Source organism: Thecamonas trahens, assembly GCF_000142905.1.
Source record: "Thecamonas trahens ATCC 50062 unplaced genomic scaffold supercont1.33, whole genome shotgun sequence".
NCBI lineage: Eukaryota > Apusomonadida > Apusomonadidae > Thecamonas > Thecamonas trahens.
This window is the reverse complement of record NW_013657647.1, coordinates 178,389-199,948: the sequence shown is the minus strand read 5'-3', so window position 1 is coordinate 199,948 and position 21,560 is coordinate 178,389. Positions and strand designations below refer to the sequence as shown.

The window sequence follows — 21,560 nt, the reverse complement described above, 5'->3', positions numbered from 1 at the left end:
CCGCCGCCGCCGCCGCCCGCCCTTTCAGATCAGACCAGGCAAGACAGCCGTCGCCAATTGCTCGGTCTCAAGCCGTCGCGCCCGCAAGGTCATATCTCGCTCGACTCGAGCGTGGTGCTTCCACCGCCACTGCCAGCCGGCGACAACGTAACAGCGTCAGAAGAAGCTGTTGAAGCGCCAGCGTTTCCACATCTGGCTGGCCGGCTCGAATGCGCATCAACCAGGCATCCGTTTATGCCGGCACCGACTGCGCCTCACGTTCTCTGCACAGCCTCGAATCTGGTTGTCGACTTTCAGACGGCGCGCGCCATCCAGTGCCCGCGGTCTCGGCCTGGCTACATGTGCGCGGGCACGCCGACCTTCCTCGAGTTCAAACGCAACGGCGGCTGGTCGTCGCTCTGCCTCACCACATCCGACTTTCAGCCGAGAATGTTCCCGGCCGATCATCTCCGCGACTACGCCCTGGCCTTTGCTGGCGCCAGCTCGTCGGAGCAGATGCCGGTCGTGGATCTCGATATGGAGACGCCGGTCGTGCTGGTCACCCGTGAACGCGGCGAGCACTTTAATTGGTACCACTCGACGACCGACCTTGTCAACGCCTTTATCAGCTGCTATGTCAACGGCTGGGATCCGGCTGAAGTCGATGTTGTCTTTCTCGACAACCACAAGTCCGGGCCATATGACCATCTCTGGGCACGTCTCTTCCGCAAGCTCGTCCGCACGTCGACGTTCTACAATGACGCTATGCGGCTTGCCGGCGGCAAGGTCGTTCGCTTTGCGCGCGCTGCTCTCTCGCCGCCTGGCTACACCTCGATCTTTTTTGACAAGAACCCGCAGTGCACCGGCGGGGTCGGGCTTCTCCGTGCCTACGCTACCTATGTTCTCAACGGTCTCGGGCTTCAAATGCGCGACCTGACCGGTGCGCCAAAGTCGACTCCGCTGCGAATCACCTTTATCTCACGCCGGCCGTACCACTCGTTTGTCGACCACTCGTTCATGGGTCGCCAAATCGCCAACGAGGCCGAGCTGGTCGACATGCTGCGTGCGCTTGGCAAGCCGCCGAAACCGCTCCCATCGCCTAGCCCGCCCCCTCCGTCCAGCCCACCGCCACCGCTTCGCTCGAGCCACGCAGGCAACGCCACAGAGGCGAAGCCGCGCTCGCATCGCCGAGTGGTGCAATCGCCACCGCCACCACCGTCGCCGCGCAGCCTCCGCACACGGCCGGTGGTTGTTGACGTCGTCGACTTTTCGCAGTACGCCTTTTCCAACCAGCTTGACATTGTCTCGCAGACTGATGTCCTGGTGGGCATGCATGGCGCTGCGCTCACACACTCGCTCTTCCTCCCCGATCATGCAGCCCTCGTCGAGCTGCGGCCGGTCGGCGACTCGCCGCCGATGTACGCGAGGACTTCGCAATGGTCAGGCATCCACTACGCGTCGTGGACCAACACCGCGTTTCCGGCCAACCACATCAAGGATGAGAATGGCGACTACACCACGATCGATCTTGAGGAGCTCCGCGAGATCATGGCTGAGGTCATCGACGTCGTCATCGGGCGAATCGAGGACGACTGAGCTTCAGAGCCGTCCGTCAAACCATCGCGACACGTCGTGTTTTACTACTCGGTATTGCCCTGGGTAATGTTGTAGATCGATGCTGCCGTTGCAGCGATGCCAAACGAGGTGCCGAGAATGAGGACTGCCAGCGCCGGAAGTTTGTCGGCCGACGTAATCGGGCCGTCGGCGATCTTAAGGTAGTACGCGGTCGGAAGCGTGAGCGAGAGGGCGGTGGCAGTGATGGAGCCGATAAAGCCGACAACAACGCCGAGGTTTGGGACCGAGATGGCGACCAGGTAAGTGAGGACAACAATGATGAGGGTGATGCTGATGTGGCGGGGCCACGAGAACGGCTTGCCCTTGAACAAGATCTGGGTCACCGCGTTGCGGCACGGGAAGCAGAGGAGCGGGTACGAGAACATAAACGAGATGATCATGAGGACCCGCGAGACCTGGATGAGGTCGTCGCTCGGCGAGTAGCCGACAAGAATGTCCGAGGGCGTCGAGTCGCAGAACGTCGAGTAGCCAAGAATACCGACCGCAATGTAGAAGACGGCCGAGAGGATCATCGAGGTGTGCGAGACGAGCGCAACGCGACCAGGCGTCGGGCGCTTAAGCGCATCCGTCGTATGCAGGTAGTTAATATGCGAGGTAAAGGCAAGGGTCACGATCGGCAGTGCGAGGAGCAGATTAGTCTCAAACTTGAAAAACTCGACGCTGCACGACGGGATCTGCGAGCTCTTGGTCGCCGAGCCGGCATGCTCGATGCCACGCACAATGATGGCCACGCCCGTGATCCCAATCGCCAGCAGGGAGAGCATTGACGGAATGGCTAGGAACTTCATCGTCCGCGCCATCGAAACCGGCATGATGACAGCCACCACAGCCACCAGGAGGAAGAGCTTCGAGTGCCACCGGAGCAGGATAAAGTCGTCCGAGAGCCACCGCTTGAGAATGTCAGACTGGTCTGCAATGATGACCTGGTATGCAATGAGCACGCCAAACGTGTTGAGCACCTCCACAATCTGGGTCACCTTGACCCCACGCTCACCAAACGCCACACGCCCCAGGTCCTCGTACGTCCGTCCGGCCTTGCCCGCAATCCGCGAGGAGCGGAAGAGCAGCTTTTGCGTGTAGTCGCAGAACACAAGAATAATAAGCATAAAGATGAGCGTCAACCCGATGCCGGCGCTCTTGAAAGCAAACGGCTGTACTCTCCATCATCCCCCCATGATGACGACCAACAGCCATCACCAGCCACCACCAGTCACCAGCCAGCCAGCCACAGCAAGGCACCAACGACCATGCAGGGTCGGCCACCACAAAGCCAGTCGAACCCGGATTCCACATCGATAACACCAACACCTCCACACTATAAGTTCCCTTCCCCCTTCCCCCTCTTCCCTCCTCCCTCTTCCCACCCGGGCCCTATCCCCTCTCATGTGACTGCGGTGACTGTGGATGCCTCCGCCCCCGCCTTCCCCCCCCACGTCCCCTCCCCGTCCCCTCCCCCGCCCCCTTCCCCGCCCCCTCCCGCCCCCCCCCCCCCCCCCCGACCCCCGTACCCATGGCAACAGTGCCACCTCCAATCATAGTGTTCATGAGGTTGAAGATAGAAGCAGGGACTGAGGCCTGGGCATGACCGCCATGGCCGTGGCCGTGGCCGTCGTGGTCAGAATTGGCCGTGCCTCCCTCAACCACTTCGACATGGCCAAGCAGTGCAGACGACTCGCTCATCACTCCAGATGCATTGACTGATCCTTTCTCCTGCGCCATCCCCCCGCGTCCCATCCCTAAAGACGACGTTTTGCTGAATCGACGAGAGAGACGTTACCTCGGTCGACGCCGTTCTCTCTCCACCTCGGCCTCACTAACCTCCCCTCCCCTCCCCCTCCCAATATCCCGAAAACCCCCCGGTCAGGTCACGTGGTCTACATCCCCCCCATCACCCGCGCATTTCCCTCTCCTCCTCCATCTTCAAGTACTTGGCCAGGATTCCCTTGACCTTTTGGACTTGCAGGGTGATACCATTTACTTCCTAGTTGTAACCCTCTTCGCTTTCCCCTCGCCTTCCGTTAGCGCCTGTTTGGGCCGGTTTGCCAAACGAAATGGCCGGTTGAGCTTTTCAAGCCAAAATTGTATCCTTACGCCGTGACACCCCCCCTCCGCCACGGCTCCACTGCCCTCTCCCCCGCTCGCTCTCGCTCTCCTCTTCCTCCGTCCCCTCCCCCCCCCCCTCCCCACACCCCTACACCCACCACTCTCTCCGCACCACATCTCTATCTTTCACCACATCTACCATGGCTGACTGCCGCCGCGTAGGCCGTGGGCGTGGCACTGGGCGCAAGGCACCGCCTACCATGTCGGGCATGTCGGCAGCACTGTCGCAGGCGGCCGTCCCCCCCCATGCCAACCGGGTCGATGTGGGCCAGGTGGAGGATGGGCAGTCATCGCGAGGCGCGACTGAGCCTCAGACACTGACCGAAACGAGCAAAACAGCAACAATACATCTAGTGCTCCTTCCTCTCCACTGCGCGTGACCATACCTGGCTCACTCTCTACCGGATCGTCGTTCCGCGCCTCGTCGGTCCGCTCCTCGCTCCACGCCCATGTCCTCGCTGCCTCGGCCGCATCGTCGCTCCGCTTCGCTTCGGCCGCATCACCGCCTGTCTCGTCGACTGCTCCTGGAGCTGGAGATGGAGCTGTTGTCCAGCCACCACCTGCTGTGCTCATGGCTACCGTGGCTTCGCCCGGCGCTCCTCTTCCGTCACCGTTGCTGTACTCGCCGGCCGTCAGGTCGTCGTACGCTCCGTTGACCGCCGAGTCACCGACGGCCATCGCCACGCCCTCGTTTGCAGCCGGCTCGTTTGTCGGATCGTTCACCTCTTACTTTGACGCCATGCCTTCGCCGCTTGTGCGGGCCCAGGGCATTCCCGCCTTTCCGTCGTCGGCCTCATCGTCACCGCTGACCTCGGCCTACTCGCCGTCACTCTCATCGTCTTCGCCGCCGCTTGTTGCGCTCCCAGTCGCAGCTATTGTTGGCGATGAGCCGGCGCCGCTGAGCTTCCAGCAAGCCGCCGTCGTTCGCGCCGGTCGCAGACTTCCGCATCTGGTTGTCGCCGCCTCCATCAGGCTTCACGACGGCGCTTTCTTTGAGCTCTCGCGCCTTCAGGCCTCCGCCAGCCTGCTGCTTGCGCGCCATCCCATGCTTCGCGCCGCCTTTGACCTCGCTTCCGATGCCCTTGATGCCGCCACCTACTTTGTCCATCCACCGCACTCAGAGTGGGTCGCCGCTGCGCACTCGTGTCTGGTCGAGGAGTGCGATCGCCGCGACGAGCTTGCTCGTCTCGCTTTCCGAGGAGACCTCCACCCGCCGTCAGCCGCGCCGCTCTTCCGGGTTGTCTACTGCCGCGATACACGTGATGACGCTGCGTGGACTGTTGCCATTGTCGCTTCTCGGCTGGTTGCCGACGAGCTCTCGGGCCTCATCCTTCTCCGCCATCTACTGGAAGGCTACATGCTGACCGAGATTCAGCATGCCCGGCTCATTGCCCGGGTTCATGCCTCTTCTCGTGATGTCGATCTCGAGTACCCGCGCTACGCCACACACCTGGCCGGCTACCTCGACTCAGACCGTGGAAAGGCCCTGTTTTCCAACTGGTACGAAGCTCTCGGTGCGGGCGCACACCTTTTGCCGCCGCTGGAGCTCACCCGCGAGCAGACACACAATGCTCAGCCCTTGCCGCCACCGGCCACTTTCCTTATCCCACGCGCCACCGTCCGAGCCCTTGACCGTGCTTCCCGCTCACTCGGCGTCGATCTGAAGGCTCTAGCCCTTGCGGCCTACGCGCTGGTCCTCTCACGCTACGCTGGCGGCCAGGAAGAGCTGGTGGTCTCCACTGTCTTTTCCGGGCGCGCTCGGCGCTCGCGCGCCGCGTTCACTGTCGGTGCCTTTGCCAACTCGGTCCCTGTTTTGCTCACCGTCCCGGATGGCGACGCTACCTTGACCACCTTTGTCGCAGCCGTCCGCGACGCGCTTGTCTTTGCTTCGGAGCACCAAGAGTATCCGGCCGATTTGCTGCGCGACAAGCTCGCCGCCCTTGGCATTGTTCAGCGCGGCGAGACCGAGACCAACGCGGCGTTTGCCTTTGTTCGCGCTCATGGTCGCGCCACTGCGCCACCGCTGGTCCTCACCGGTGTCTGCGGGCCCGAGTCCGAGTGGGAGCCCGGCCCGGGCGTGACCGTCACCGGCTCCGACCTCGCCGCGCCGTTTCCGCTCTCGCTTCATGCTGCGCTCGTCGGACTCGTCCTTGCCGAGGCACCCGACGGCAGCCTTGGTGGCGCTGTACACTGCGCGGAGGCCTCGCTTGCATCAGACACCGTCGCCCGCCTCGCGACCCACTTTGTTCGCGTGCTGGAGAGCCTCGCCACCGCTGCTCAGCCCGGGACTCTTGATCTGACCTCGATCTCCCTTCTTACTGACGCAGAAGTCAACCACATTGTGGGCAAGCTCGCCGTCGCTCCGCCGCATCACCAGGCAGCGCTGTTGCAGCCGACCGAGCTTGGCGAGTACGCCAGTCTCGCCGCCTCGTCGGTCGAGGCCATGTTCGAGGCTGCTGTCGCCCGCGTTCCGGACGCGCTCGCGCTCGCGTTTTATGCTGAAACCGACGTCTCCAACACGCCGTCGGCCTCCTGTACCTACGCTCAGCTCAACGCTGCTGCCAACATCCTTGCCCGTAAGCTTGTTGACCTTGGTGTTGGCCCTGACGTTTGTGTGGCCGTCATGATTCCGCGCTCCATTGACATGGTTGTAGCTGTGCTCGCCGTTCTCAAGGCTCGCGGCGCGTACGTCCCGCTCGACCCGCAATATCCAGCCTCGCGCCTGGCATACATGCTCAAGACCTCGTGTGCACCAGTCGCCCTGGTCTCGGACGCCACAGCTTCCCGCTTTCTTGAGCCTGATATGGCCGACGCCGCAGCCAGCATGGCTGGTATCATCCAGCTTCCGCTCGAGCCTGAGCCTGAGACCTCGGATTCGACCTGTGCCGCCAACCTCGAGCTGACGCCGCGCTCGCCAGACTCGTTGGCCTACGTCATCTTCACGTCGGGCTCAACTGGCTTGCCGAAGGGCGTCGCCATGGTCTCGGGTGTACTCTCTAACCTCATCGCCTGGCAGCACATCACGCTCGGCGCGCACCCGGCAGTTACTCTTCAGTTTGCTTCGCTCTCGTTTGATGTCCACTTTCAGGAACTCTTCTCCGCGCTCTCTACAGGCGGTTCGCTAGTTCTCGTCCCCGAAATGGTCCGCAAAGACTTTGAAATGCTGCTGGCAGTCATGGAGACTGCGCGCGTTGAGCGAGTCTTTCTCCCTACGTCGCATTGCAGGCGCTTGCCGAGATGGCGCTCGAGACTCGGCTCCTTCCGCGCGCGCTCAGCCAGGTCATCACCGCCGGCGAGCAGCTCCTCTGCACCCGCGCCGTCCGCGCGCTTTTTGCTGGTCTCGGGCCCAAGTCCTCGCTGCACAACCACTACGGGCCGTCCGAGACCCACGTGGTCACCGCTGCGGTTCTTGACGGCGATCCAGCGGCTTGGCCCGCACTTCCGTCGATTGGGTTTCCCATCGCCAAGGCCCGTTGCTACATAGTTGATGCCAGCGGAGCTGTTGTTCCGCCCGGTGTTCCGGGCGAGCTGCTCATCGGCGGCGACGTTCTCGCCCGCGGCTATCTCCACGCACCTGACCTCACCGCGGCAGCCTTTGTGCCCGACACCCTGACGCCCGCCGCTCCGCTTGGCGCCCGTCTCTATCACACTGGCGACATGGTCCGCCAGCTGGCGTCTGGAGAGCTCGAGTACCTCGCCCGCAAGTCGGCCATGGTCAAGATTCGTGGTCATCGAGTCGAGGTTGGGGAGGTCGAGGTTGTTCTCGGCACCCACCCAGCGATTCAATCAGCCGTCGTTGTCGCTCAAGACGCACCGGGCTCGACATCTAGCTCACCAGCGTCACGTATTCTGGTTGCCTACCTTGTCGCTGCCGCTTTGTCTGGCTCTGGCGGCGATCCGGCGGTCACGCCAGCGGATCTGGTCGACCACGTGGCTGCCTCGCTGCCGTCGTACATGGTCCCGTCGGCGTTCGTCTTTATGGACCACTTTCCGCTCACTCCGTCAGGCAAGGTTGCCCGCAAGGCGCTGCCGCCGCCAACGCACGATGCACTCATCGAGCATGCGAGCCATGGCGGGAACGCTGGCCAAGGCCCACGAGCCGATTCGACTGGCGCTCTCGCACGCCTCTCACCACGGGCGCCAGGATCGTTTGCATCCGACTCTGAGTCCCTCGTCGCAGCCATCTTTGCTGACATGCTCGCGCTGCCCATGACCTCTCTCTCGGCCACAACCTCGTTCTTTGATCTTGGCGGCCACTCGCTGACCGCCACGCGCCTGGTCTCCCGGCTCCGTCGCGAGTTTGGTCTAGTTCACTACCCGCTATCAGCCTTTTACAACGCACCGACGATTGCCGGTGTCGCTGCAGCACTGTTGGCGTGTGCGTCGGCCACTCCATCGATCCCCCGTCGCCGATACTTCCCGCATCAAGCCCGTCGACGCAGCTGATGCTGCTGTCGTACAACCAGAACGCGCTCTGGTTCCTTGACCAGATTGCCAGTGGCGCTGGTGCAGACTCTACTCCGGGCAAGCTCCTTACTGCCGCATACTCGATCACATTTGCCATGGAGATTGAGGCACCAGGTGTGTTTGAACTTGATGCCTTTGAACTCGCGCTCTACGATGTGCTCGACGCGCATCCACAGCTGCGCACGGCCTACGCTGGAAATGCACCGCGGTCTCGAAATGTGAACGAGCTGCGCAAGGCTGCACATGACGCTGGCATCCCACTCTTTTCCCGCGTGCAGGCCAGCAGTGCATCCGCTGCTCGCGCCGCGCTCGACTCTCTCGCATTCCTGCCGTTTGATCTTGGCAGTGGCCGGCTCCTAGCTTGTCGCGCCGTGTCGTGCCCTGGGCCCCGACTCTGGCTCGGATTTGCTGTTCACCACATTGCCGTTGATCTGTGGTCACTCGTTCTCATAGTCAGCCAGCTCGCGGCGCGGTACGGGACTCACAAGTCGAAGCCTGCACCAGTCGCGCCGCAGCTCATTGGTGTTGGCCTCGCCCAGCCCGGCAAGCCGTACCATGCCTTTGCTACCCACCAGGCCGCCATCCTCGCCGGCGTAGAGGGCTCGCGTCTCGAGGGCTTCTGGAAGCGCAAGCTCGACGGCGTCGAGGCCCTGGATCTCCCGACCGACTATGTCCGTCCGGCCAGTGCCTCGCACGCTGGTGGACTTGTCCGAACGCATCTCAGCGCCGATGTAACCGCAGCGCTAGCATCGCTGGCAAGCGACTGCTCCGCCACCGAGTATGTCGTCCTGCTCGCGCTGTTCAAGGCGCTTCTGGTGAGAGTCACCCACCAGACCGACGTCACTGTCGGCTCGCCTATGGCTGGCCGCTCCGAACCGGGCTTTGAGGACACCGTCGGCTACTTTATCAACATGGTTCCCATCCGCGACGTGGTGCAGCCCAAGTCCACAAGCTTGTACCGGCTCGTTGACCAGGTCAAGATCTCGGTCTTGGAAGCCCTCGACCATCAAGACTTTCCGTTCTCGGAAATGGTGGCCAAGTGCATGGACTCGTCAGCGCGCGACTCGTCTCGCTCGCCGATTTTCCAGGCCGCCTTTGTCCTGCAGAAGACCCAAATCGAGCACAATGCACTTGGTGCGCTGCTGCTCGGCGAGGGTGGACCCGGGACTCGGGTCGACTTTGGTCCCTTTGCCGCAACTGGCTGCGAGATGCCTAGGCATGCCGCCATGTTTGACCTCACTCTTGTCGCCGCCCGCCTGGCTGACGGTCGCACCGCGCTCTCACTCGAGTACAACGCCGATGTCTTTGCACCGGCGCGGATGGAACGGATGCTAGACTGGTTTGTCCATTTGGCCTCGTCCTGGATTGCCGAGCCAGGCACTGTTCTTGCATCGGCTCAAGTCGCTCCCCCTGTCGAGATTGAGACTGTCATGCACGCCTTTCAGCCGGAGCGGCTCGATCTCGATGACCGACACTCGCTCCTTGACGTCCTAGTTAGACACGCCGCTGAGCTTCCGCCCGAGACTGTGGCTGTGGACGAGGCTGGACGGACTCAGGTGGGGTCTTCGCCGCCGCGGCGCCTGACCTTTGCCGGTCTCGAGGGGGCATCGGCCAGAGTTGCGTCTATGCTCCTAGACGTGCCGGGTGTGGACCACGACACTGTTGTCGGTGTCTGCATGCACCGGTCCATCGACTCGCTGGTTGCCATGGTGGGCATCATGCGCGCCGGCCTTGCCTACATGCCGATGGACTACCACTACCCGGTCCACCGCCTGGAGTACATGCTGGCTGACTCTCGCGCGCCGATCTGCCTCTTTCACGCCGAGACGTCCGAGCTGGTGGCAAGCCTCGACCGAGCAGTCATGCCGCACTGCAGCCACTGGCTCGAGATCGACGGCTGCGTTGGTGCAGAGGATTACGATCCGGCGCGGCCAGGCGTTCTTGCGCCTGCTAGCAGTGGCTTCTCGTCTGCCTCGCTTGCGTACGTCATCTACACTTCGGGTACAACCGGCAATCCCAAAGGTGTGTGCATTGAGGTCAGTTCGCTCAACAACCTCGTTGTTCACATGCTCGAGACGTACGCTCTGTCTGCTGCCGACCGGGCGACAATGTCGTGCGGCGTTGGCTTTGATGCCTGCGTCATCGAGATGTGGCCTATTCTCTACGCTGGAGGCTCGCTCTGGCCAGTTGATGACAGCAAGCGGCTCGACGTTCTAGAGCTGATGACGTTCATCTCCACCCATAGTTTAACCTGCTGCCTCGCGCCGACGCCGCTGATGGAGGCCATGTTTCGTGAGCGCGACGCATGCTGTGCGCTGCCGCTGCGGTACATTTTCACCGGTGGTGACGTGGTGCACACCCGGCCAGACCCAGCCGCGGCCTTCAAGGTCATTAACTTGTACGGTCCGACCGAGAACACAGTCATTTCTGCCGTTGCACACATCACGCCCGAGGATCCGGTCGCGCTCGAGTGGAGCTGTGCTGCCGGCCCGCTCCCGCCGCGCACGCTTCTTCCGCCGCCGATCGGCTTCCCAGTCACCAATCAGGTTGTGTACGTTCTCGACGAGCTCATGGCACCCGTCCCGCTCGGGGTGTGGGGTGAGCTGTACGTTGGTGGCCTCGGCGTAGCACGTGGCTACCTCAACTTGCCGGAGAAAACTGCAGCGTCGTTTGTGGCCAACCCGTTCTCATCGGCCACCTGGGCGCCACGTCTGTACAAGACTGGCGACGTGGTGCGATTTGACGAGCACGGTGAGCTGTGGTACGCGGCGCGGAAGGACCACCAGGTCAAGATCCGCGGCTTCCGCATCGAGCTTGGCGAGATCGAAACGGTGTTGGCGAGCGTCGAGGCCGTGTCTGAGGCTGCAGTTGTGGTCTCCGACAACTCGGCATTGGGCAAGCACCTTGTGGCGTTTGTGGTTGCGGCCGGCGGCACCGATGTTCACGTCTCGGCGCGATCTCTGCGGGTCGCCCTTGGAGCATCGCTGCCCGAGTACATGGTGCCGAAGCGGTTTGTGGTGTGGGGCTTGGCATCACTGCCCACAACTGCCAACGGCAAGACTGATCGGCGGCGGCTTGTTCAGTGGCTCGATGAGGCGGGCGGCGAAGAGCGGGTGAGCCTCGTTGATGAGCCCGAAGACGGCACCGGCACAGTTCTCGACGATGCTCCGGTGACCGAGACACAGGACATTGTGGCCGACATCTGGAAGGAGGTGCTGGGCGTTACCAAGGTCGGCATCTCCTGCGACTTTTTCGAGTTTGGTGGCCACTCACTGGCGGCCGCGCAGGTCGCGTCACGCGCTCGGGTTGCCTTTGGCGTCGAGATCTCGGTCTCGGCGGTGTTTGAGAACCCGACCATCGCCGGCTTTGCGTCGTACCTAGAGGCGCGTGCCAAGGCCGGTGTCGGCGGCGAGGTCTGCGACCGCGATCATGTTCCACTGGCGCCTGTCGGTGAGTCGGCGCTCGGTGCCGATGACTGGCTCCACGAGCCGCACCCGGTCTCGCTTAACCAGGCTTCGCTGTGGTACGCTTACCTACTGAATCCGAGTGACACCACGTACAACGTGTCGTTTGTGGCCAAGGCTGGAAACAGGCTTGACGTAGCGCGGCTGCAGCGGGCGATGGCGCTCTTGGTCCAACTACATCCGGGTCTGGCCACCCGGTACCAGACTGCGGCCGGTGGCCAGGTTCCGCTCATGTACTACGACCCTGATTTTGGCTTTGGCTTTGAGGTCCTGGCTGCAAGCGACTCGCCTAGCGCCGAAAAGCTTCTCCGCGACGCCGTTGAAGCCTGCATTGCGCTTGAAACTGGGCCGCTGACGTCGATGACGGTGGTCAACGACGGCGCGGACTTCTGGCTAGCCTTTGTTACCCATCACATCTGCTGTGATCTGTGGTCGATGGTGGTACTGCTGGAGGATCTCGGCCGCATGTACGACTTGGCCGAGAACAGCGGTCCCGACTCGGGATTTGTGGCGCTCGGGCTTGCAGCGGAGCGTGCCGAGGCGCTGCAGCTGCACACCTACAACCGATGGCAAGCTGCCCGGCTGAGCACAGCTGAGGGCCACCAGCTCGAGGCCTATTGGACTCAGCAACTGGCCGGCCGGCTTCCGGCGCTGACGCTGCCTGAGGATCATCCACGGCCTGCCAAGCTGTCATCGGCCGGTGCAACTTATGCCTTTGAGCTCGACGGGGCGACGACGGCTGCGCTGCGGGAGCTGAATGCTGCCGAAGGCACGACGATGTTCATGACGCTCCTTGCCTTGTACACGCTGCTACTGCATCGCGCGGCCGGGCAGGACGAGGTGGTTGTAGGTACACTTATGGCGTGTCGGTCGCGGATCGAGCTCGAGCGGCTAGTTGGTTTCTTGGCCAATCCCGTTGCATTGCGGTCGACGTGTCGGCGGGGCGAGAGCTTTGAAGACGTACTGCGGCGAGTGCGGGTGGCAACGCTCGGTGCGCTTGCGCACGCCGACTACCCGTTCACGCTTGTGCTCGAGTCGGTGGCACCGGAACGCGAGACCTCGCGATCGCCAGTCTTCCAGGCACTGTTTGTCTTTGAACGGCCGCATGGCAAGCTTGCCAAGGAGCTGGACGCGTTTGTCATGGGCGTTGGCGGCCACTCGCTGAGTCTCGGCTCGTCGCTGACTCTGGAGTCGGTGCCGCTTGCGGAGCGCACGGCGCCGTATGAGATCCAGCTGGTGGTTTCCGAGGCTGACGACGGCATTCGCGCGTTCTTCCAGTACAACACCGAGATCTTTGCCGAGGCGACCATCTCCTCGCTCGCTGGCGGGTTTGCTGCTCTTGTTCAGGCTGCGCTGGCTGAGCCGTCGGCCGAAGCGGCGGCCATGCCGGTTCTCACGGCTGATGAAGAGGCACAGCTGCTGACGGAAACCCACCAGGACGTCATGTTTGACGAATCTCCGCCGACCTGCGTCCTTGTCGCCGCAGGGGATGACGAGAGCGACGACGCCGATGGTGACGGCAGCGGCGAAAGGCGTGCGGCAGTCGGCGTCCATGAGCTGGTCGAGGCGCGTGCGGCGGAGACACCTGACGCGGTGGCAGTGGTCGACGGCAGCGGCACAAGTATGACGTACGCTGAGCTCAACGCATGGGCCAATCGCATCGCGAGGATCCTACGCGCAAGCGGCGTGTTTGTGGGCTCGGTCGTCGGCCTGGTCTTGCCGCGGTCGCTGGAGCTTGTTGTCGGCATGCTCGCAGTGTGGAAGGCCGGCGGTGCGTATGTGCCAGTTGATCCAACGTTTCCGGATGGACGCATCGCGTTCATGCTGGAGAACTCGGCGCCTGTGTGCGTGCTGTACCGTGGCGAGCTTCCCGAGCTGAGTCCGCCGGCTCCGGGGACCAAGCGGCATGTGCTGAGCTTTGACGACGACGCGCGACTGGGGCGGGGCGGCGAGTCGCTGGGTGTGTCGAGCGCGCGGCTGGTGCGGGCACCAGCTGGCCCCTCTGCAGTTGCCAACGTTATCTACACCTCGGGCACGTCTGGCACGCCCAAGGGTATTTGCGTGCCACACGGGTGCTTGCTCAACATGATTGGGTGGTGGCTGCGGGCTTACGAGATGGGTCCCGGCGATGTGTCGGGCCATATGCTTGGCGTGTCGTTTGATCCTGTTTTTTGTGAGATCTGGCCCGCACTCTGCTGTGGGGCGGAGGTGGCCATCGTACCGGAGAGCTCTAGGCTCGAGCCGCGCGCGCTGCTGCAGTGGTGGGTAGATGCGCAGGTGACGGTGCAGGCAATGGCGACGCCTATGACCGAGGCTGTGCTCCGAGAGCCACCTCCAGCCGGACTTGCGCTCCGTGTCATCAACACTGGCGGTGACAAGCTCAAGATGGTGCTACCAGAGGCATGGCAGGCGATGTACGGCGACCAACTGGCCTTGTACAACATGTACGGCCCAACCGAGACCACGGTTGGGTGCACAGTTGGGCGGGTACACGGTGACGTGCGGCCGCCACCGATCGGGAAGCCGATTGCGAACACTTTTGCGTATGTGACTGACGAGCGCGGAACGCTGGTGCGGCGCGGCATGCGTGGACAGCTTCTAGTCGGAGGCGCCGGTGTGACTCGCGGCTACCTTGGCCTGCCAGAGAAGACGGCGTCGGTGTTTGAAGACGATCGTTGGTGGCGCAGCGTGGCCGAGAGCCTCGGGCTGAAGGTTGCAAGCGGATTGTATGGTGACGGACGGATGTATGCGACAGGTGATGTGGTGCGTTGGCGTGGCGACGGGTCGCTAGCGTGCTTGGGCCGGATTGACGCCCAGGTCAAGATCCGCGGCTTCCGCATCGAGCTCGCCGAGATCGAGGTGGTGCTGCGGGAAGCACCAGGAGTTGCGGACGCGGCTGTGGTGGCGATGGCGTGCGGGGCAGGAAGCGCAGCGGAGAAGATGCTTGTGGCGTATGTGGCACCGCAGCGGGCGACGCAATTGCTGCGTCAGGAACTGTACACTCACGCAGCAGCTAAGCTCGCCGAGTACATGGTGCCGCGGGCAATTGTGGTGCTGAGCGGGCCGCTTCCACTGACGGCCAACGGCAAGGTTGATGTGCGAGCGCTGCCTGCACCAACAGCGGAGGATGCTGCGGGAGTCGGCGCTAGTGGGGTGGACCACACGCCACCGCGGACCGAAGTTGAGGCTGAGCTGGCTGCGGCATGGGCTCAGGTGCTCGGGCTGGCGTCTGTGGGCATCCACGCCAACTTTTTCGAGCTCGGTGGGTACTCGCTGCTCGCAGCACAGCTCGTAGGTATTATCGAGGCGCGGCTGGGGGTGCGGATCGGGATGCGTGAGGTGTTTGAAGCGCCAACGGTGAGCGCGCTAGCCAACGTGGTGGCGCGGGCCACAGGCGTGGCCGAAGCGGACGAGAGCGTGGTCAAGATTGACCTCGCGGGCGAGGTTGTGCTGCCGTCGGAGATCTGCGCGCCGGCGTCCGGCGAGGTGCCGCGGGCAAGCGGCGCTGGATCGTTCCTTGCGCCACCGGTGGTCTTTCTTACAGGCGCCACCGGGTTCGTGGGCTCGTTTCTTCTTGCCGAGCTGTTGGCAAACACGCGGGCCGAGGTCAAGTGCCTGGTCCGAGCAAGTGATGAAGCAAGCGGGCGAGCGCGACTTGACGTGGGCGCGTCCAAGTTTGGGCTGCCTCCTCCAGCGGCGACCTACGGCGAGCGGGTGCGCGTCGTGGTCGGCGAGCTCGGGCCGCACATGTTTGGGCTGACATCGGACGCGTTCTCGGTTCTCGCGCGGTCTGTTGACGTCATCATTCACAACGGCGCGGGAGTCAACTTTGTGTACCCGTACTCTGCTCTCAAGGGCCCAAACGTGATTGGGACGCAGGAGGTGCTGCGGCTGGCGTGCTTTGGGGCGATCGGCGGCGATGCCGCCACCCCGGTCCACTTTATCTCGACGCTCTCGACGCTGGACACTGATGCGCGGGTTATTTCTGAAACTGATGTGTTCCCACGGTGGGAGCGGTTGGTCTCGGGCTACTCGCAGTCCAAGTGGGTTGGCGAGCAGATTGTGGCACTGGCGCGCTGCGAGCGCGGCGTGCCGGCCTCGATCTACCGGCTCGGACGTATTGCGCCCCACTCGCAGACAGGCGCTGGCTCGCATGATGACCTGCTGACGAGGGTCCTCAAGGGCTGTGTAGAGACCAAGTTTGTGCCGTCCGAGCTGGAGACACTCGTCGACTTTACGCCCGTGGATTACGCGTCCAAGGCCGTGGTCGAGTTGGCGCTCTCTGGGCGTGGGCTCGGGCGCGACTTCCACATTCTCAATCCAAGTCCGATGCCGCTGACGCGGCTGTGGAAGCTGCTGCGGCGGGCCAAGTACAAGTTGTACCCGTCATCGTACGACGGATGGTTCCGGACGCTGCTGGAGCATGCGCGGCGGAGCGACGATGGCGTTCTTCTCCCTGTCTTGCTCTTCTTTGAAGAGTCGGGCGACATCTCGGGCTTGGCCGGTGAGCTGCCACCGCCTGAGCTGTATCCCAAGTTTGAGGTGCCGAACTCGAAGGAGTTGATTTCAGCAAGATGTCCGCCGGTATCGAAGCAGCTGGTCGATGCGTACGTGGCGGCCTGGGTTGCTGAGGGCTTCTTTCCTTCACCTGGCGCAGAGGAGCGATCTGCTCTTCCGGCGGCACCGGCTCCTGGTGGTGACGGCGGACACGGGAAGGTCAAGCAGAAGCACAAGTTCCGGCTTGGCCTAGGCAAGCAGTAAAGCGGCGCTGTTTAGCATTAGGCGTGCTTGAGTAGGTCCTGATAGTCCTGCGGCAAGAGGTGGAGGAGGGTGCCGCGCGAGATGTGGAAGGCGGCTGCCGAGTCAAAGACCGTCGGGCAGTCAAGGCCATCAAAAGCGTAGAGGGCCTCGAAGAAGGTGCAGAAGTGCGGGTCGGTGACGCCATCGGCCTTCTGATACATAAAGTGGCCGCGGTTCTCGTACGACGAGGTGATGTCAAAGTCGTGCGGCGAGGGGTGGGTGAGCGAGGCGCCCATAGTTGCAGCGCCGGGCAGGAAGAAGGTGATCGGGTTGAGGTCATCGTAGTTAGCGAGGACGTGCGAGGCGTAGGTGACGAGGTTGGCGGTGCGGGATGACGCCTCGGGGGCAGACATCATCCGAATATCGTAGTTGGAAGTGACCGTGTCCGGCAGGCTGTCGTCAGACTCACACGACGAGTAGACAAAGACCCGCGGGACGATGTCAGCGGCGGCGAGGTCGTCGAGGAGCGGTGTGAGCCAGGTGGCGAGATGGGAGGCACAGCCTGGGATGACCACATCCCAATGGTCCTTGATCTTGGGCGGAAGAATCTTGCGCTGGCCTTTCTTGCCGTTGACCACGTTGGGCTCGTACACAATCTCCTCGTAGTCGCCAAACAGGATGTTGTCCACGGCCTGCACGCCCTGCATGCACACGTGGTCCTGGTTGCCCGTCACATATCGCCAGTTGCCGAAGCGACCGCGCGACCAGATGCCGAGCTGGAGCAGCTCGTCGTTGGCACGGAGAACGTGCTCGGTGAGCTCGACGTACGGCACCGGGTAGCCATAGTCAAACCGCTCCTGCCAGCGCGAGACAATCGGCGCGCCGTCCGGAATGACGCCGGCGTGCTTGAGGCCGGCGATGACGTCGTCGACGAGCGTCGCCTGATCGACCTTGCGGTACTTGGACTCGGAGACCTCGACCAGGACCGAGTACTGCTCGCCAGGCTTGGGCACCATGTACGGCGAAAAGTTGGTGAGGAGCGTGATGCGGTAGAACGGGTAGATCTCCTCGGGAAAGTAGATCCAGTGCGAGGAGTTCCACGCTGCGGGCGTGATGCCTTCGACCCCGACCCCAACCAGGTTGACGGTCTGCCGCTTGAACGCGCCTTTCTCTGAGCCCCACGCGGCGAGGTCCGGCCGGTTGGCAATGCGAGTGAGCAGCTTGTCCATGGGAATGGTCGAGATGAGTGCGTCGAACGGGACGCGGGTCCCATCGGCAAAGGCCACGTACTTGTTGTTCGGGTCGTCGACGTTGATCTCGAGAGCCTCCATCTCAAAGTTAAACCGCGATCGCGGGAGGCCGCGGTAGACATTCTCCCAGATCTTGCCTGCTCCACGCGATGGGTAGCGGAACCGGGCGTTGGGCCCCCAGTGGACGTCCTCAAACTCGTTGACCATGTTGGAGAGAATGCGCTTAAAGTCGATGGTTGCCACCCGCTCGCCCACCCACGTCGGGTTGAGCTCGGTGGTGGGATGGGCCCATACCTTGAAGTTGTACGGAGTCATAAAGACCTCGGCGATGCCCGAGCCAAACGACTGATCGACCCACTCGGCAAAGGTGTGCGGCTTGGGCTTGGTCACGCCACCCACGGCATCGTCGTGGACCTCGAGCAAGCCGACGAGGCACTTTTCCGCATCGGCCGGCGGCAGCCGCCACACGTTGTTCTGCAGTGGGTAGCCCACAAACCGATCGCGCATGTAGATCGGCGACGACCGAGTGTGGTATTGCCACTCGTCGACCGGCAGATGGGCGTCTGTGGATCGGTGTGAGTGAGGAATCAGAGGGGAGATGGCGACGCCAGGGGAGGGGGAGAAGGGCACCTACCGAGGAGCGTGTCAAAGTAGCCAAAGTGCGAGAAGAGGACATGGACACCGATGTCCCAGGTGAAGCCCTGGTCATCGACAACCGACTGAGCGAGGCCAACGGGCTTGTCGGCCATCTCATAGACGGCCCAGTCACGGTGACCGAGCTCATTGAGACGGTAGGCAGCACCGAGACCAGTCACACCAGCACCGAGAATGACAATGCGGGCATCCTTGTCCAGGTGGCTTCCGCTCTGCCCACGACCCGTGCCAGCGAGACCGCCCGAGCTGTACAGGTTGCTCACCAGGTAGAGGCCGAGGAGGGCGACCATGCCCAGGACTACATTCCGCTTGTTGAGAAGAGGCCTTCCGCGTTGCGCTTGGAACACTCGCTTCGGGGGGACGACAGCATGGCCTCGTCCGCTATGGCTGGGGCGTGGAGTGTGGCCAAGGAGGTGCTCGGAGTGGGGGGGCGGGGAGGGCGGGCCCGCGGGGGGGGGGGGGGGGGGGATCGTTCGTTGTCCCCGAAGAGCGTGCTTCGCGGAAGGCGACTGTTGTTGGATGTGATCGCGTGGATGGTTACGCCCTCAAGGCGTTTGACATAGCGTGCGTGTGCGCGCGCTTGTGTGTGTGTCTCTCTCTGTGTGTGTTTGTGTACGGGTGGTTACAGATCGGTCTTGGCGGCGGCATCGGCGGTGGATGAGGCTGAAAAGACGTCGATGGTCTTGTGGTTGTAACTGATCCAGTCGTCGATGCCGGTGAGGTAGAGCCATGAAAAGCGACGGCCAGACGGACCGCCTGGAAGGAGCGTCTCCATGAAAGACGACGCCAGATCGGTGACCATGAGCCAGGACTGCGACCAGTTGGAAGCGCGGCCCTTGATGGTGGTGAGCGCGCCCTGGACTACAACACCGTGCGAGCCGCGCATCTGGATCGGCCCGTTGTTAAGGCCAAGGAACGCCATGTGGCCGTCAAAGAAGATATTGAGCTGGGTAAACGCCATCCGGTCGCCCCACGCCTCGACTGTTGCCAAAGCATCCTGCTCGGCCACAGGCGCAAGCACGGTAGCCGCGGCTGCAGCCAGCGCCGATGCCTTGGCGTCAGGCGACGAGAAGACGCCAAGCTTGTCGGTCGAGACATCGAGTAGCGCAGCGTTAAACAGGTGTGCAAAGTCGGCGTAGAGCGGCGTCTCGGTGACCACACGATGCCACGCCTCGTGGCCAAACACAAGAGAGTACGTAGCGTCGAGAAGAGCGTGGAGGATGTCGTGAGAGAGCGAGGCTGCAGCCGAATCGGGCGTGTAGCGGCGGTCCCAGGCAAGAAGAGCCTGGGCGCCGACGTTGCCGGCGGCAGCGAGCTTGCCGAGTTCAGTGCCGAGCCAGCCATCAAGCAGCGCCGCCATGAACGGCGAGTACATGTCCTGCTGCAGAGCCTTCATGTCCGCAGCGGTGAGCGGGTGTTTGGCAGCCTCATGCGCGAGCTTGGCCATGATCCGCGACGCGCGGTCAGGGCCCATGTGAAGGTTGACAATGCACTGCTCCCGCCCGGCGCCGCCCGGCATGTCGGCGCACACGTCGTTGTTAGCCGTTGCCATCATTCCACTCGGTGGGTTGGTGACGCGCACTAGCTCGGACGCAGGCATCCGTTCCGCAGTCGCCAGCGGCGACGCGAGCTTCCAGCCGTTGCGCGGGACAAACGACGGGCCACCGGCAAACGCCTCGCCAGACTGCTGGTACCCGATGTTGCCTGCAGTGTCGGCGGTGAGAAAGTTGAACGACGGCGCAAACTGCGCCTGCAGCGCCTGAGCCTCGGCCACTGTCTGGGCCTCGGAGGCCCGGAGCGCTGCCGCAATGGTCTGCGCAATGCCGGCTCCGGAGATTGAGCAAACTCGCGCGAGGTACTTGCCGTCCGCTGGCGGCTGGGCCGCCAGCGGATCGTACTCGAGGAGGCCGTTGCGCGTCGAGTAGTAGGTTGCCGTCACCGGGCTGCCACCTTTCTGCTTCAGTGTCGCCGTCCGCACCGCGAGCGGAAGCCACTTGTCGGCGCCGGCACGGTACTTGCCATCCACAATCTCTTCGATGACGAGCTCAAACTGGTCGGCAAAGCCATAGGTGAATGAGAAGGCAAGTGCGTCAGTACGGCCCATAATTAGGCCCGGCAGGCCCGGCATGCCGATGCCGGCCCAGGTCGTGCCGCCGCGGACCGAGACGACAACCTCGTACCACACTGCCGGCAGGCGCGAAGTCTGCAGGTGCGGGTCCGAGCTCATAATCGGTTTGCCCGACGCGGTCACCGAGCCGTCAACAACCCAGTTGTTGGAGCCGAGCCCCTTGACCGGCGCGCCGGCGACCATGGACAGGATGTCAGGGACAGGGAGGTCGTACAGAATGAGCTCCTTGATCTCGGCAGCAAGCTCGTCGTCGAGACCTGCGACGGCCGGACCAAGAAGCGCGTGCAGCGGCGCCAGAGGAGCGCCGCCCGCCACTGCCTGAACAACAAACTTCTCCATCATCAACTGGGCGTCTGCGAGATCGACCACCGACATGAGGTTAAGGGTCATGAGCGTGTCTTGCGGAGTCCACGGCTCGGGATCGTAGCCGACGAGAGCCAACTCAAAAGGTCGCCAATGATCGGCAATGTACGCGTTGACGCCATGAGCATAAGCCTCGAGCATTTCCTTGGAATGCTCGTCTAGCACGGTGTAGGCCTCCTCGGCCACCTCGGGCAGACGCATAGCGGCGATGGCTGCATCGATGGCCATCACCTTGGGCTCATCACCCATAAAGACCTCCCCAAAGCGAGAGGTGGTGAGGATACGAACAAAGCACATCTGAACCAATCGATCCATAGCATGAGCCCATCCCTGCCCCACAGCAGCACATCGATCCGAGTCAGCATGGATAGACATGACTGAGTTGCCACGGGCTGTCCGCTCCAGCGACAGCTCACAGCCAGCCACTACAGGCGACCAAGTTGTCACCACCAAGTCCGAGACAAAGACAAAGTACCCAGCAGCAGCAGCTACTCCGACGAGAATGACAACCGTTTGAAGAACTCCCATGTGTTGTCGTTGTCGGAGTCAAGTGTGACGTTGATCGTCTGACTGTCTGCCTGTCTGCCTGTGGTTGGCGGGGTGGTGGGGGGGGGGGGGGGGGGCGGGGGGCGGAGCGTGGCGGGAAGGTTAACGGGGAGGCAGGGGGGCAGGCAGGAAAGGCGGCCGGAATGGCGGGAAACCTCCCTCCCCTTTACCCCCCTCCGGGGACCCACACTATTACCCCCCGTCCGGGAAAGATGGGTCATTCTTTGCCTA

The 21,560-nt window shown here is 62.9% G+C and overlaps 5 protein-coding genes across 5 annotated transcripts; 2 read left to right on the top strand and 3 right to left on the bottom strand.

The window, feature by feature from the left end:
• Positions 1-429: 429 nt before the first annotated feature.
• On the top strand, positions 430-1,703 carry AMSG_06518 (uncharacterized protein; the record flags this gene model as incomplete). The annotated part of the gene is made up of 2 exons (XM_013900915.1): positions 430-1,042; positions 1,133-1,703. The coding sequence occupies 2 exons, from the start codon at positions 430-432 to the stop codon at positions 1,573-1,575; spliced, it is 1,056 nt and encodes a 351-aa protein (XP_013756369.1). The 3' UTR covers positions 1,576-1,703.
• Positions 1,620-3,150, bottom strand: AMSG_06517 (solute carrier family 38 member 5; the record flags this gene model as incomplete). Its single annotated transcript, XM_013900914.1, has 2 exons — positions 1,620-2,770; positions 3,123-3,150. The coding sequence occupies 2 exons, from the start codon at positions 3,148-3,150 to the stop codon at positions 1,620-1,622; spliced, it is 1,179 nt and encodes a 392-aa protein (XP_013756368.1).
• Positions 3,151-4,288: 1,138 nt separating this feature from the next.
• Positions 4,289-16,416, top strand: AMSG_06516 (amino acid adenylation domain-containing protein; the record flags this gene model as incomplete). Its single annotated transcript, XM_013900913.1, has 3 exons — positions 4,289-6,916; positions 6,943-8,073; positions 8,160-16,416. 3 exons carry the CDS (start codon positions 4,289-4,291, stop codon positions 16,407-16,409), a joined length of 12,009 nt encoding a protein of 4,002 aa, XP_013756367.1. The 3' UTR covers positions 16,410-16,416.
• AMSG_06515 (UDP-galactopyranose mutase) lies at positions 16,406-18,589 on the bottom strand. Its single transcript, XM_013900912.1, has 2 exons — positions 18,273-18,589; positions 16,406-18,201 (listed from the first exon to the last, which is right to left on the bottom strand). The coding sequence occupies exons 1-2, from the start codon at positions 18,580-18,582 to the stop codon at positions 16,427-16,429; spliced, it is 2,085 nt and encodes a 694-aa protein (XP_013756366.1). The 5' UTR covers positions 18,583-18,589; the 3' UTR covers positions 16,406-16,426.
• A 325-nt stretch (positions 18,590-18,914) lies between these two features.
• AMSG_06514 (peptidase S45 penicillin amidase) lies at positions 18,915-21,311 on the bottom strand (the record flags this gene model as incomplete). Its single annotated transcript, XM_013900911.1, has 2 exons — positions 18,915-21,038; positions 21,162-21,311. 2 exons carry the CDS (start codon positions 21,309-21,311, stop codon positions 18,915-18,917), a joined length of 2,274 nt encoding a protein of 757 aa, XP_013756365.1.
• Between the last annotated feature and the right edge of the window lie 249 nt (positions 21,312-21,560).